The sequence below is a fragment of the Dermacentor variabilis genome, chromosome 1, assembly GCF_050947875.1.
Source record: "Dermacentor variabilis isolate Ectoservices chromosome 1, ASM5094787v1, whole genome shotgun sequence".
NCBI classification, from domain to species: Eukaryota; Metazoa; Arthropoda; class Arachnida; order Ixodida; family Ixodidae; genus Dermacentor; species Dermacentor variabilis.
In genome coordinates, this window is record NC_134568.1 from 165,904,836 (window position 1) to 165,918,266 (window position 13,431).

At 42.1% G+C, this 13,431-nt stretch overlaps 1 protein-coding gene across 3 annotated transcripts in view; it reads left to right on the forward strand.

The window, feature by feature from the left end:
• Positions 1–13,431, forward strand: part of LOC142587778 (RUN and FYVE domain-containing protein 2-like) — a 108,854-nt gene that overhangs the window by 60,868 nt on the left and 34,555 nt on the right. For all 3 annotated transcript variants that reach the window (XM_075699040.1, XM_075699030.1, XM_075699050.1), the window contains 2 exons: positions 4,885–5,010; positions 5,216–5,313. In XM_075699040.1, coding sequence (XP_075555155.1) covers positions 4,885–5,010; positions 5,216–5,313 — 224 coding nt within the window. The remainder of the gene's footprint in view (positions 1–4,884; positions 5,011–5,215; positions 5,314–13,431) is intronic.

Consider the following 13,431-nt stretch of genomic DNA (forward strand, 5'->3'; position numbering starts at 1 on the left):
ATTGTTTTGCCAGGCCTGTTACTGGAAATAACACAGCCTTTAAAATGCTAGAATATTTACAGCTGTCTGTCTGGCACAGGGCTAACATGCTTGACATTAAATCTCTGTAAAAAAAGAAGAAACCTTAAAGGAGACGAAAGCATTTATTGATGGCGATGCTTTGTCTGCATTGCCACTTATAGGGGTCTTGAACCACACCTCGAGCTTGGTGAAAAAACAGTTCGCGGATCGCATGTGCAGCTAGGAACACCTCAGCCAAATTTTTCATTTGTGCATGGCACGTGGAGCTTACAAGCAGAGCGCAAAGACCCCCAAACGCTGTCTTTTTAAATGCAGCCTCCTCTGCACCTACTTCGAAGCTGCCGGTGGCTTGCATATGCCATCATAAGCAAGATTCCCTAAATGGCTATTATTGGCTGATAGCTGACATCAATCAAGAAGAGTGTTTCGATCAGTTTGCTTCTTCCTACTGCTATTGTGTATATTTATTGATGCAGCTTAATAAACAGGCTGAAGCAAGCAAAAATCTGCGTTTCGAATTTCAATAAGAATTGCATACTTCAGCAACCAGCTGACTATTGTCTGCTCATGCTTGACCACCGCCACCTGCATTGAAGGGCTTGTATGCAGCAATCATCTCCGGCGGTGACTCCATCCACTCATTTACCGTCGAAACATCCACGGAAGCGCTTTCTCTGCAGGAGCGGCTGTACACAATCCTGTTTCATTTTATTGCGAAAGCAATACTGCTTGCACTTTCGGCCCATCGGTGGTCGTGGCGCCTCCTTACACAGCTGCACGTCACGGGACCGTGTGACGTCACGCCAGACCGAGAGAGGGGGCCCCAGCTCGCGGCATCGATGGTGGAGGCGAAGCCTTGCGCGCCGCTGATGTGGCGCTACCCAGAGAGGGCGCTCGCTGGTGTGACGCCACGCCAGACCGAGAGACGGGGCCCCAGCTCGCGGCATCGATGGTAAAGGCGAAGCCTTGCGCGCCGCTGCTGCGACGCTACCGAGAGAGGGCGCTCGCTGGTGTGACGTCACGGCAGACCGAGAGACGGGCCCCCAGCTCGCGGCATCGATGGTGGAGGCGAAGCCTTGCGCGCCGCTGCTGTGGCGCTACCGAGAGAGGGCGCTCGCTGGTGTGACGTCACGCTAGGAGGATAAATGGGGCTACAGCTCGGCTCCTTGCAGTGGTCGGCGCGCTGCCTTGCGCTATGTCGGATGATGTATAGCCATAAGTTTAACAAAGGCCAACCATGTCCACACCATCAGTCGAACCAAGGCGCAGCCAAGGGTATTGCTTTCGCAATCTTCCAGGCTTAACCAAGCTAAGCCTTCAGCCAATTTTTTTAAAGCAATCCAGCCACCCGTTCGATGCCTGAAGTCGTTGATGCCCAGTTGCAATGCCACAAGGTCCGCCTTTTCTTTTAGAATGGAGCTGTCAACGTTGATCGCAGAGCTCCGTGCTTGATGCAGCCACTTGACGATAACCTTTTCTAACTTCTCATGCTGTCCTTCTTTTGCCACTTTCCGCTTGAGCCCGAACTTGTTGGCATTCTGCAATATCACCGCTTGTTTGCCAGGATCGTCTTAAGCAAAGATTCGGGTATCTTAATGTCCCGATCAATGCTGGCTTTTGTGGATCCATGCTGCTTTTCCGCTTCCTCAATAATATTCAGCTTATTACCGAGTGACAGAACTGTCCGCTTTCGGGACATCGTGCGTCGTGTTGCTCCACACAACTCAAAATCTCCGCTGAATGCTGGTCACTAAGATTACGATGAAGAACACGTGCGATAAACCTAGGCCTCTCCGCGCTACCTTGTCAGCGATCTGCTGCTGGGAAACTAGAAGGAGAGAAACGGTTCCCCAATGCGACGAGAGGTGACGCTGCGGAGAAGAGAGGGAGAAAGTGATTGTGGAGAAGGAAAGGCGCTATTTCAGCACAGCAGGTGTCACGGGCGGCTGCTGGTGGGGGGGAGAGAGAGAGAGAGAAACTCGTCCCTAACGCGATGAGAGGCGACACCACCGGAAGAGAGGGAGAAAGTGATTGTGGAGAAGAAAAGGCACTATTTCAGCACAACGAGCGCTGCGGGTGGCTGATGGTGGGGGAGAGAGAAACGCGAGGGTCGTCAAATAATGCGGGTCAGGCGTAAAATTGCATCGGATAACCGGGGTTTTTAATGCATTGCTTCTATGGGGACTTCGCCGGGACTGCGCTAATCCGTCGTAAAACCTGCGTCATAGAAAACTGGGGGATGTAAAACCAGGGTTTCACTGTAATCATAGAATGGCCTCACTGTTAAAGTGTGTCGTCTCACGAATCTCGTGCCGAAAAAAGTTTTCGAACCCTTTAACTAAAAGTGGGGTTATTGCACCGATACCCGGCTTTCTCTCTTTTCGTCTCTGCTAGTGCACTGGAAGCTGCAGCACAGAGAAGCCGAGGGGGCAAAGCCCTGGCCAATAGTTGAGTGTCGCGGCGGTGAAAGGGCTCGTCGCAGCACCTCGTGGCAGCCGCGGTAGACTACACTACGCAGCACGCCGCTGCCATCTCGGCGGCCTTGCGCAGTGCAAAGACTAAATGATTTTTCTATCTTTTTGAAGTCGCAGACATATACATTTCTTATTTATTTAACTAAAAATTAGCAATTATGTATTACTGAGAATGTTCTTGCAATAACGAAGTCAGCCAATAGCATTGGTGGACCAAGTGCTTTCGATGAAAGCAATGCAGATGTGAGAGAAAGTAACTGTTTACTGCTTTTGACAAAAGATTGTAAATTCCCTGCTGACTGCAGTTCAATAATACTTCTCTCGCTTGTTCACAGGAGCGTCGTTAACAGATTGGCAAAGTATGCTACTTCTTCAAATAGTGTTTCTCATAGGAGAAAGCTTAGAACAATAATGAAAGTGAAAGGATGGATCTTTCAGACTTGTAACTTGGGTTTCATCTTAATGAAAAAGTGCACGGAAAAGAGGTAGACAAGAAAGAAAGAAACGACAAACATGGGCGCTACTCGCAACTAACAGTTTATTTCCAAAGAAAACAGAATAAGTTGAAAACTATACTGGAAGGAGAACAACCACCCTCTCAAGTGTGCATGAGAAAACGGAAGTACTGTAACATACACGTGGCAACAGCAAAGCTGGCTAATCAAGAACTGATTTGCACACGCTCCCGAAGGTATGACACTTCTGCCTGTGACAAAGCTATCGATGGTTGACTGATGTATCTGTCACCCTCCAAAAATATGTAGAAGGCTTCCATTATTTCTCTTGTTTTTTGCACTCTGTCCCTGTACAAAATCTCAGTTTTATCGAAAACTGGTTTACACAATCTTAAGCGGCAGTGAACTGCCAAATGCAAACCAGTGCCATTCTTTACATTGAGCGCATGTTCCTGGATCCTAATATTTAAACATAGATTTGTTTGCCCTTAGTAAACCTTTCCACAAAAGCACGGTATTTTATAAACAACTTGAATTTTGCAATCCATGTTTTAATAATTGACAGAACATCCTGCACGTTTGTCACTGACCACTCCATTCATTTTTTTATGGACAGCTGGAAAAACCTGACCAAGCTTGGGGCCAACACTCACAACATCAACCTTGTAACTGCTTGCTACGTTTTTTAACCCGTGTGCTAGCATATGCACATATGGAAGTGAAACATTCCTTCTACTTTTAGGAACGTCGCCAACTGATGCTCTTTTTGGAATGCCTTTAACGGGTTTTGCCACCTTTTCACAAGCTCTTGCGTGTGATAACACCAGTAGGGTACCCTGGTTATCTTTTAGTCTAGATGCTTGCTTCTCGAAACTGAGTCGCACCCTGTGGTGGCATGAGTTACATAAAGAAGAGTGTATGCAAGAAACACAAATACCCCTTTTTGCTACTTTTAAGTGATCAGAAGAAAATCCAAGTAAAGGCTTCTCTACCCTAGGGGAATACTCCCAGGAAATGTGATCTAACTCAGAAAATAATATCTTGAAGTCCAACAACTGTAGCTCATTTTCAGCAGGCAGTTCGCATGTGAAACTGAGGCCTTCAGCACATTCCCTGAACACCTTTAACATATCAACAACTCTTCTTTGTGCATCACTGGTTTTCACAATATAACAAGAAAATTGCCAACATATCGCACAGCCTTAACAACCAAGTCACTGATGTTCTTTTGAATTCTTCTGTCCACATAAGCAAAAAAAATGTTGCTGAGAACAGGCGCTGCGCTAGAACCAATACAAACCCCTGATTTCCGTAAAAAAAGTTTTTCCTTCCCACCCTACATATATGGAGCTTAAATAAAATGAAAGAATTTCCACGAAACATTAAACGGAAACAAGACACTTATTAATAAACAATTGTTCATCATTACCTCTGGTTATACATTGCTTGACACACTGCATCAACTTGTTATGAGTTAGGGAGTAGTACAAGTCCTGTTAGGAGGTGAAAAATCGGCCTAGGGTAACATAATATGCAAAATGTAATTGTGGCCTTTTCAAGCTTGGCCAGTGTGCCACGCATGCAGAGCAAAGGAGGTGCCAATGGGGTGCCAATGTTCCAGTGGATACACATTACAATGGCGACACACAGTTATCCTATACTTTACAGGGAATATTCAAAGATATACGTACTTACTTCCCCTGTTCTGTAGTTGCCAAGAATTCAAAATACTATCCGTGTTTGGTATAAAAGGGCTTAACCGTAGGAGACAAGTTTACACGGACTAATTCGTTGGTTTAAATGCAAACCAAATGTGCGCTCCACGAGTGCCATATGCAGTATTTATTCAAATAACTCCTTGCATTGGTTGCGCATATTAATTTAACATGATCATTGTTTTTTCCCCACTTAGGATGTGTGCTTGTTTCTTCCAGGAAGCAGAGATGGCATTGAAATTGCTTGAAAAGGACATCCATGAAAAGCAGGACAGCATAGTGAGCCTACGCAGGCAACTGGAGGATATCAAAGCTATTAACCTCCAATTGTTCAACAAGCTTCAGGTAAACAATGCTTCAGTTATATTAAGAGATGAAGGAAGACCATTTGTACCAGTTGTCCAAACTACTGCTTCTAGTACTACTATAATTGTTGAACCTTGCATCTGTGTGCAATCAACAATTTTACTTCTTATTCAGATTAAGTGACATGTCACCAAATAAAGAGTTAAATCGCAAATGCTTTTTTTCTTTAAATTTCTTTATCTAGGATTGTGAGTCCTCGCTAAAGGCAAAAACAGAGCAAGCTGCAAAGCTGGAGCAAAAGGTGGCACAATTGACTGCAAGCCTAAAAGACACTGAGACGAAGTAAGTTGCAGCCTTTCTGTGAGAAATCAATGGGTGGCTGTGGGATTTTTTTTTTTTTTTTTGCTTATTTGATGCTGCTAGCTGGCGGCATACCCTCGAATGACTTCTTGAGAACAGTATATTGACAAATTTGTGTCTTTATTCTACCAAAATGGCACTCAGGCTTGCATTTTACCAACCATGTGATTGCTACTTCTATACCCTGGCAGCTTTGACTGCTGTGGGCGGTATGTGCCATATAAAGTGTATTCATGAACACACATAGCCAGCACTTTATTTGGTTTGACATTACTGTTCATTGCTTTGGTGTTTGATCTACACACTCAAAGTTGCTTACTTGTGATCCTGAAGTTCATGTTGCTATGGGTGGCCTGCAAATGTATTTTGTTAGCTATAGTGATATGGAGTCCCTCGTGTACTGTTCACATGGTGATCCATATTGTGCCTGTTAAAAAGAAAAGAAAAAAAACTACAAGGCACTAGCGCATGATATAGAAGATTTATTATGATGGTAGTGGCTTTATCACATGTCCTCTGTGCCTCAAGTGGTGGTGCAATCGCTGCAGTTGACAGCTGGGTGATCCTTCAATGACAGTAGCTGCTTTGAATGTTCGTATTAGTTGTTTTGCTATTTGGCACTTTGTTTACTGTGTAAAGGTCTGCCATGTTTTATCGTTTGTCCTTTCTGTGACAGTGGTCTTTTTGTCTCTTGCTTGCAATTCTATTCTTGTTTCCCTAATTCATGAAGGGTATCTTATAATGGAAATTTTTTGCTGTCATCGTGTGTGAGTGCTGTGCATACATTTCTATCTTGGATGCAAAAGTCAGTGTCAGTGCAATGTAGTATATAGCAGTGCAAATCTATTGCTTTTGTTTCACATGTAAAAAAAGTGCCATATTTTATTTCCTGCTGAATGTGTGAATGAAATTGACCGAGAAAAGCGTTATGTATGTGTGTAAGGGGTGCTAACAGCACCAGAACAAGAAATGTTTCAAAGTGTGTGCCTGCTAAAACTTTGTGTGTACAAGTTCTACATTTTTCCTGGTTTCTGAAGTATCGTTTTGCTGCAGTGGAAGTTTCTACTGTACATATGAAAAGCCAATAAACAAAGCTGCATTGCGCTTCTGTGTGCTTTGCTGTGAAAACTATCATGGCACTTGTCAGCAGCTTATATGTTTACACAAATCCTGAGGTGTTAATAAGGCATTATCTAGAATATCAAGAACATTTTGATCTCAGAAGCTATGCTTACTATAAAATCCTATTATTCATATTAGTTCCTAATACTTTGGAGAGAGCCAGTGTTATCAATAATTAATTTTGCTTAAGATGGTCCCTGGAGCTTTTATTTTCCCCCCTTTGTTAGTTTGGGCTATTAAAGTAAAATTACGTGGTCAATGCCCTTGACGGCTTGCACTGCTGTCAGAGCTGGTACTATATAGCATGATCATCTGCATGCAAGATGCGTAGATAAACACAAACTCACCATCCCGTAAGTAGTGGAAGAGGGAGGGGGGCACCCTGCCATATTTTTGAATTTTCCTCCTTGGATGACTTGCTTCTGTAGTGGGGCGAGTGATCATGGGCCAAGCCCGAGGTTCAATCTAGCTTGAGAGCTTATGCCACTTCTGAAAATCTCATATCAGTGCAATTAGTGTGAAAATACATAGATAGGCATGGCAACGCAGATTGCCAGAACAAATGACCACTTGATTGTGCAGCTTCCTTGAGTGCTTCTAAGGCAGTACATTGCCCAGTCACGGAGCATTGGAATTGTACTGCAACATTAATGTGGCTCTCCCACTAAATTACATGATTTTGTACTGAGCAGGAAGTACAGTTGCATGTCACTGAGCATTGTGATATCTTTCTTAGTTCAAATGTACATTTCTACAACATGGCAGACAAAATAGTTGAGATTCCAGTTTGTGATTTCTCTGGTCATATCTCGCAAGCACAATGTAGACATTTAATGCATATACATTCAAGACTAGATATTGTCGCTGTGTCTAGGCAGGAAACAATTTGTCATTGTATGTGCTAGAACTTGATACAATAAATAGCCAGTATTAACACTCCTTCCAAACTACATATAGTGAAACCCATTTATAATAGAGAATAATTCAACAAACAGCAGTCGTTATAATCAGTAGTTCTTCATATCTGTGCCAACTGCTAAAAGGCATGAAAAGCAAACAGAATAAAGCTCATTGTAATAAGCCACTTCTTTATTGAAAGAACTGAGTGAAGGCTGCTTCCTTCCATGATGCAGTGCCTTGGTCTTGGCTGGATTGCTTAGAAGGTTCCGATACTACTCTACAAAATTAAAGGTGAACAATCGAGCTTATGCTACTGGGCATTCACATCTGTCGCCAACACCTCGTTTCACCCTCCATCAGCAAAACAAGGCGTGCGCTTGTTTAGATACCTGTGGTTTGTGAACTCGAATCTATGCCCTGTCATGTCACACAACAGTTTTTCAGCCCTTGTGTCGGCAAATGTGCTCACAGGCATGCATTCACTTGACAGGTAGCCTGTGCTGTACTGAGTCGTGTTGCCGTCACCGCACACTTGTGTGTCAACTGCTTGAACAGCTGCGAGATTGGTCCTAATATACACAGCGTCAGCTCCTATCCTCTAATGCGGTAATGGAGTGTGAAACTGATGTGGCTTGGATATATCAAATGGTGAATAAATGCGTAGCTCCAGTGGGAGATGCCTCATCTCCATCCCCATTTTGCTGTAAGAAGATAATTGATGCAACAAGCGAATAAACCTTGGATCTAGATGACCATGTGAGCAGTATGGCTCGCATGGGCAGGAGAGTGTTTTTTAGTAAAGATTGAAAGCAGGCTAATTCATATAACATAATTACATGACTTGAAGAACAAGGCAGGGACAGGAGGACACGCACAGATTGCGTATTTCATGACCCCGCAAACACACACACACAGAGGGAGAGAAACAGATGGACAGCGAGAAAGAGCAAGCAAACAAGCAAACAATATAGCACTTCATTCACAACAAAGCACTACTGCACTGCATTTGTAGCACCTTGCCCTAGAAAGAATAATTCTTTTTGAAGTTGATGAACCAACAGCACGCTGACATACTGATTGTGCCATACCTCGTCTTGCTTTCATATATTGTCACACAGTCAATTAACACTTGGATGGAATGTCCTGTTTTCAGATTAAAAAATTTTAAGGACTGTGCTCTAACAAATTCTGTCGAAACGCAAGAGCAGTGCAAGGAGAAGCGTCACATTCTCAGTGTCCTGTGTATTAAAGAGGGTTGTGTACAGGGTGTACCAACTATCATGCACCAGGATTTAAAGATATGCAGATGTCACGTAGCTGGACAGAACCAAGGTAATGTTGTTTGCCGTCGCTTGGAGATACTTGGATTATACTTGCCTAATTTCAGAATACTTAGATACTTCCCTAATTACATAATTCGTCTTAATTAATTAACCAATCAACATTGCAAATATTATAATTAGATAAAAATTGTCATTGAGAAAATTGTAGAGAACCATGAAAAACTCCTGATACAGCTTTCTGTTGCTCGATATGTGCTACATAACAGTGTTTTTCCAAGTGTGAAAGAAGCCCGTGAATACACGCAAAGTGCCTCGAGTGGCCAGTCGTGCTGCAATTTTGCGTGTATTCGTGGGCTTCTTTCATGTGTAATTAAACTATTCAATTGAGTAGTAATTAAGACTTATTTATTTATTATTTATTTATTTACAAATACTGCTATCCCATGAATTGGGACATTGCAGGAGTGGTACAGAAGATTATACATAAACAATATTAGGAAAGTGCATGATTACAAATGTGAGTGTAATGCTTTACAGAGGAAACAGTACAGTGTCATGAAAAAGATACATGATTTGGCAATTCTCTCACAAAATTATCAACAGACATTTCACGTAACGTGCCATCTAAATCGTTCCACAATTCAACTGTGAAAGGAAAAAATGAAAATTTGTAGCTATCTAAAAGCGGCATAAACGGCACGATGTTAAGCGGGTTGGAACAGCGCGTGACACGTGCTGAAGAACTGGCGAAAGAGAAGGGGGCGTCAACATAAATACGCTTGTTGATAATCTTGTGAAGTAGGATAATGCGATCACATGTTCGTCTGTGTTCAAGTGTGTCAAGTGATAACGTGCGGGCGTGAACTGTGGGAAAGAAGTGACGGTCGTAACGCTTATATATAAATCTTATTGCTTTTTTCTGCACATTTTCAAGTTTAATAATATCTTTGGTGGAGTGAGGCGACCAGACCGCCGATGCATATTCAAGTACAGGCCTTACTAAAGATTTATACGCCGTCAGCTTACAGTTTTTGGTTGCATCTTTTAATGTACGTTTTAAGAACCCGAGTTTCCTGAGTGCCTTGGAGTAAGTTAAATCTATATGCCTAGACCAATTCAAGTTTGAACAGAATGTTACACCTAGGTACTTAAACTCGTTCATGCGCGTTAGTTGATGTGTGTTGTTAGTGTACGAAAAACGAAAAGGATTTTTCTTGTTAGTGAATGACATCGATACAGTTTTGCTAAAATTTAACCTCATCTGCAAGACTGATTATGTAATTAGGCAGAATACAAAAAATAATCTGAGTATTTGCAAGCGATGGCAAACAGCATTACCTTGGCTCTGTCCAGGTATGGTGTGTTTGCATATTTTTAAGTCTTGGTGCATGATAGTTGGGACACTCTGTATATTCCCTTATCGTATGTCACATACATTAGTCAGATGGGCCATTGCTTCACTATTCAGCTACATGAGCATGTGAACAATGTCTTGATAATCATTTGTGGTGGCCAGTGTCACACGGGCAGCTGTAGGCAGGAGTTTAAGGGGTGTTGCAGGGCTAAAATCAAAATTTTCGCCAAAAAAATGAATTTTATCATTTTATTTATTTTGGATTCCTAGATGTACGAAGAAGCTCATTGCCAAGTTTGGTTGCAGTATGCACCATAGAAAAGAATAAAATGAATTCTCTTCTAGAGATGATGGTGCGCACTCGCCATAGAAAGCACCCACGATCGCTGTATTCAAGCTGCGGCCACAAAGTGGGCAAGAAGTTAAAGACTGAGTAAATGCCCACATTAGAAAGGTTATTTTTGGCACTTTTTAATCATGGGAGACCTTTAATCGAGAGTACAGCAGACCTGAAAGTAAAAAATTAAAAAGAAAGGCATGATTCTTGCTGCGGCACCCTTATCTACGAGCGCAGACAAGGGCGCTGCACAGCTCTAGAGCTGAAGAAAAAGTGGAGACAACTTGAAGCAATTTCTGCAGAGCAGGTTCGAATTGAAGAGGAGGGTCAAGCTTATAAAGCAGGGCACTTTTATTAATAATTTTTGGTCTTAAGATAGTGTTTTCTGAAATCTTTGAGCTCATTCTTCTCACTTTGCACTTTTAATTTAAGCCGAACAAAACCTTTAGGAAAACTATCATTTCCAAACTGCTTCACCAAAAGGTGCTTACAAGGTGGCTTCTAGACTGAAATTTTGTCAGGAACATGATGAGGTACTTTTTAAATCCCTAAATATTCTCTAACACAAAACATTTTCAGATGTCTGATGTATAATGACAACAACCAAAAAATGAACTTCGTTTTTAGAGTTGTGACATTTTTACGAAAATGACAAAGAATATGTAAATGCAGCTGGCCTTTTCCTACACTATGAACCATATAGAAGGTGTCTAATCACAAACATTTAATACATCTTCATCATTTTTGAAATGTTAGTGATAAGCTGACGCACCTGATTGTTTAATATTACAGCTATAAGTTATTTTTTTCTTTTCGTGCTAGGGTGCTGAAGTTTGGAACATATTCTGTGACAAGACAATAAACCATCCCAAAAATTTTGACCAAAATTGGTGCAGCAGTTCAAAAGTTGACAGTTCAGAAATCTCAAAGTGCAAACAATCAGTGTGTCAGCATGTCGTCACTTCATCTGTTTCAAGAAGATATCTTTCCTAGATCTGGATGCAGTTCAGTAGTGCCTCGTCGTACAAGCCGTGATCTATCTTGCATGTTTAGTTTTTTTACTTTGTTTTTTCTGTTCTCTGTATTTTGTCAAAACAGGTCGAGCAATTTTAAATTACTTCAAGGCATTGTGTCAGCGTTTACAAACTTTTGGCTTATCATTACAAGTAGATCGATCGTCTCCTTCCTGAAGCCTGCACTAAGTGATAAGGTTTTTAGATAAGCCTTTTCCTAGTCTTATCCTACTAAAGGCCGTCTAGTCTGAAGGTAGGGCTGAAAGTTGTGAGCCATGTTCCTTAAATTTATAAGGCATACAGCTTCCTAGTCAAAAATACAGTAAAGCCTACATATAACAGAGTTACTTGCAGTTGAAAACTTTGTTCAATAAATTTTTCGTAAAAGGGAGCTTTTTATGTTGCAGCAGTAAAAAAAAAGGCTGCAAAAGATTTGCAAACACTTCTGGTGATTAAAAGCTTGTCTGTAAGCATTTAGCAACAAAATGTTCTAAAAGTACAGGAAATGATTGCACAATCAAACCCGCCAGTTGCAATTTTGCATATTGCTAGTTATATACATGGCACTGAGCCATTATTGCCACTGCTGGTGCCCGTGCGAACTGTGCAATCAGTTGGCCAACCTACCTACTAGCATACGATTTCTTAAAAATTTTTTCTACCAGATGTATCCTCTGGTAACTGCCCTGTCTTTCCTTTGTTTTTATCTTTCTCTCTCCATCCAGGGCTTAAAGTCTCTCTTCAGTGGAAGGGGGGCTTTCATAGGACGGCAACCAGTGTAGCATGCACACGCTCACACACGCTTATGTATACATATATATATACACATGCACACACATGCACGGTGTTCCAACTATCATGCACCAAGATTTAAACATATGCAAATGCCAGTAGCTGGACAGAACCAAGGTAATGTTATTTGCCGTCGCTTGGAGATACTCAGATTATTTTTTAGCATACTGCTTAATTACATAATTAGTCTTAATTAACTTATCAAATAATATAATTAGATAAGAAGTGTTACTTAGAATATTGTAGAGCAACATAAAGAACTCCCGATACAATTTTCTGTTGCTCAATATGTACTACATAAAAGCGTTTTTCCAAGCATGAAAGAACACCGTGAATACACGCAAAATTGCCGCGTGAATGGCTGCTTGAAGCTCTTTATGTGTATTCCCAGGCTTCTTTTTTAAGATCATGCTGCATGATAGTTGGGACACCCTGTGTAAGTGAAGCGTTTAATTACAGGATCAGACAGTGAAACGAGCCAAAGAATAGGAGCACGTAATTAAGGATTTAGTGACAATTAATTCACTTAATTGAGAGATTGGAGAGTTAGAATTGCCCTTCACAAGGCACTATTGGTAATAAAATAAACTCCAGCGCTTGTCAAGTGGGTGCCGCAGTGCTACAGTTGGCCTGCCGAGGGGGTGGGGCACGAGCCCCTTGTTAAAAAATGGAGGGGGGGCCAGGCCCCCCTGACCTTATGCACTGTCTCTCTCACTATTGAATGTTTCACAAACAGTTAGCTACTCCATCTTGTCAAGCTGTATGTAAGCAAAATTCAGTATTGTTGGCTCTTGTTCATACCTGCAATGTAAAGTACCTACCGTCAAAAAAAAAAAAATCTGCTGCACCTTTTTTGCTGATCGTCATGCTACCATGGTGGAAGTCAATATAAGTCACTAGATACAAGCGCAGTAGCCGGGGTGAAAACGGCCCGCGATTGCGTCCTAACGCTAAGACTTTAGGCGTAGCGTTAGGACTAGCAATCACTGCATGGGTGTTTTCGAGTAATGCACGGACTTGTTGCAACATTGTTGTGCACAAACTAAATTATACAGCCGTACACGGCAAGAATGGTTGGAACGACAGGAAGTTGAGCTAGTTGGATGGGATTCATGTTAGAAAAAAATTCACCGACGATTACGATACTCACTAATGCGAAATTTCGTGATATATTAGCTGGCGCGGACAATATGTCTTGTGCCGCGCGTTGCAAACGGAGCGAAGTGTGGCGCGACTGCCTCGCTAAGCTGGAGATCGCCATAGCCAGCGCGTGGGTGACGCGTGGGCGCGATTCACATC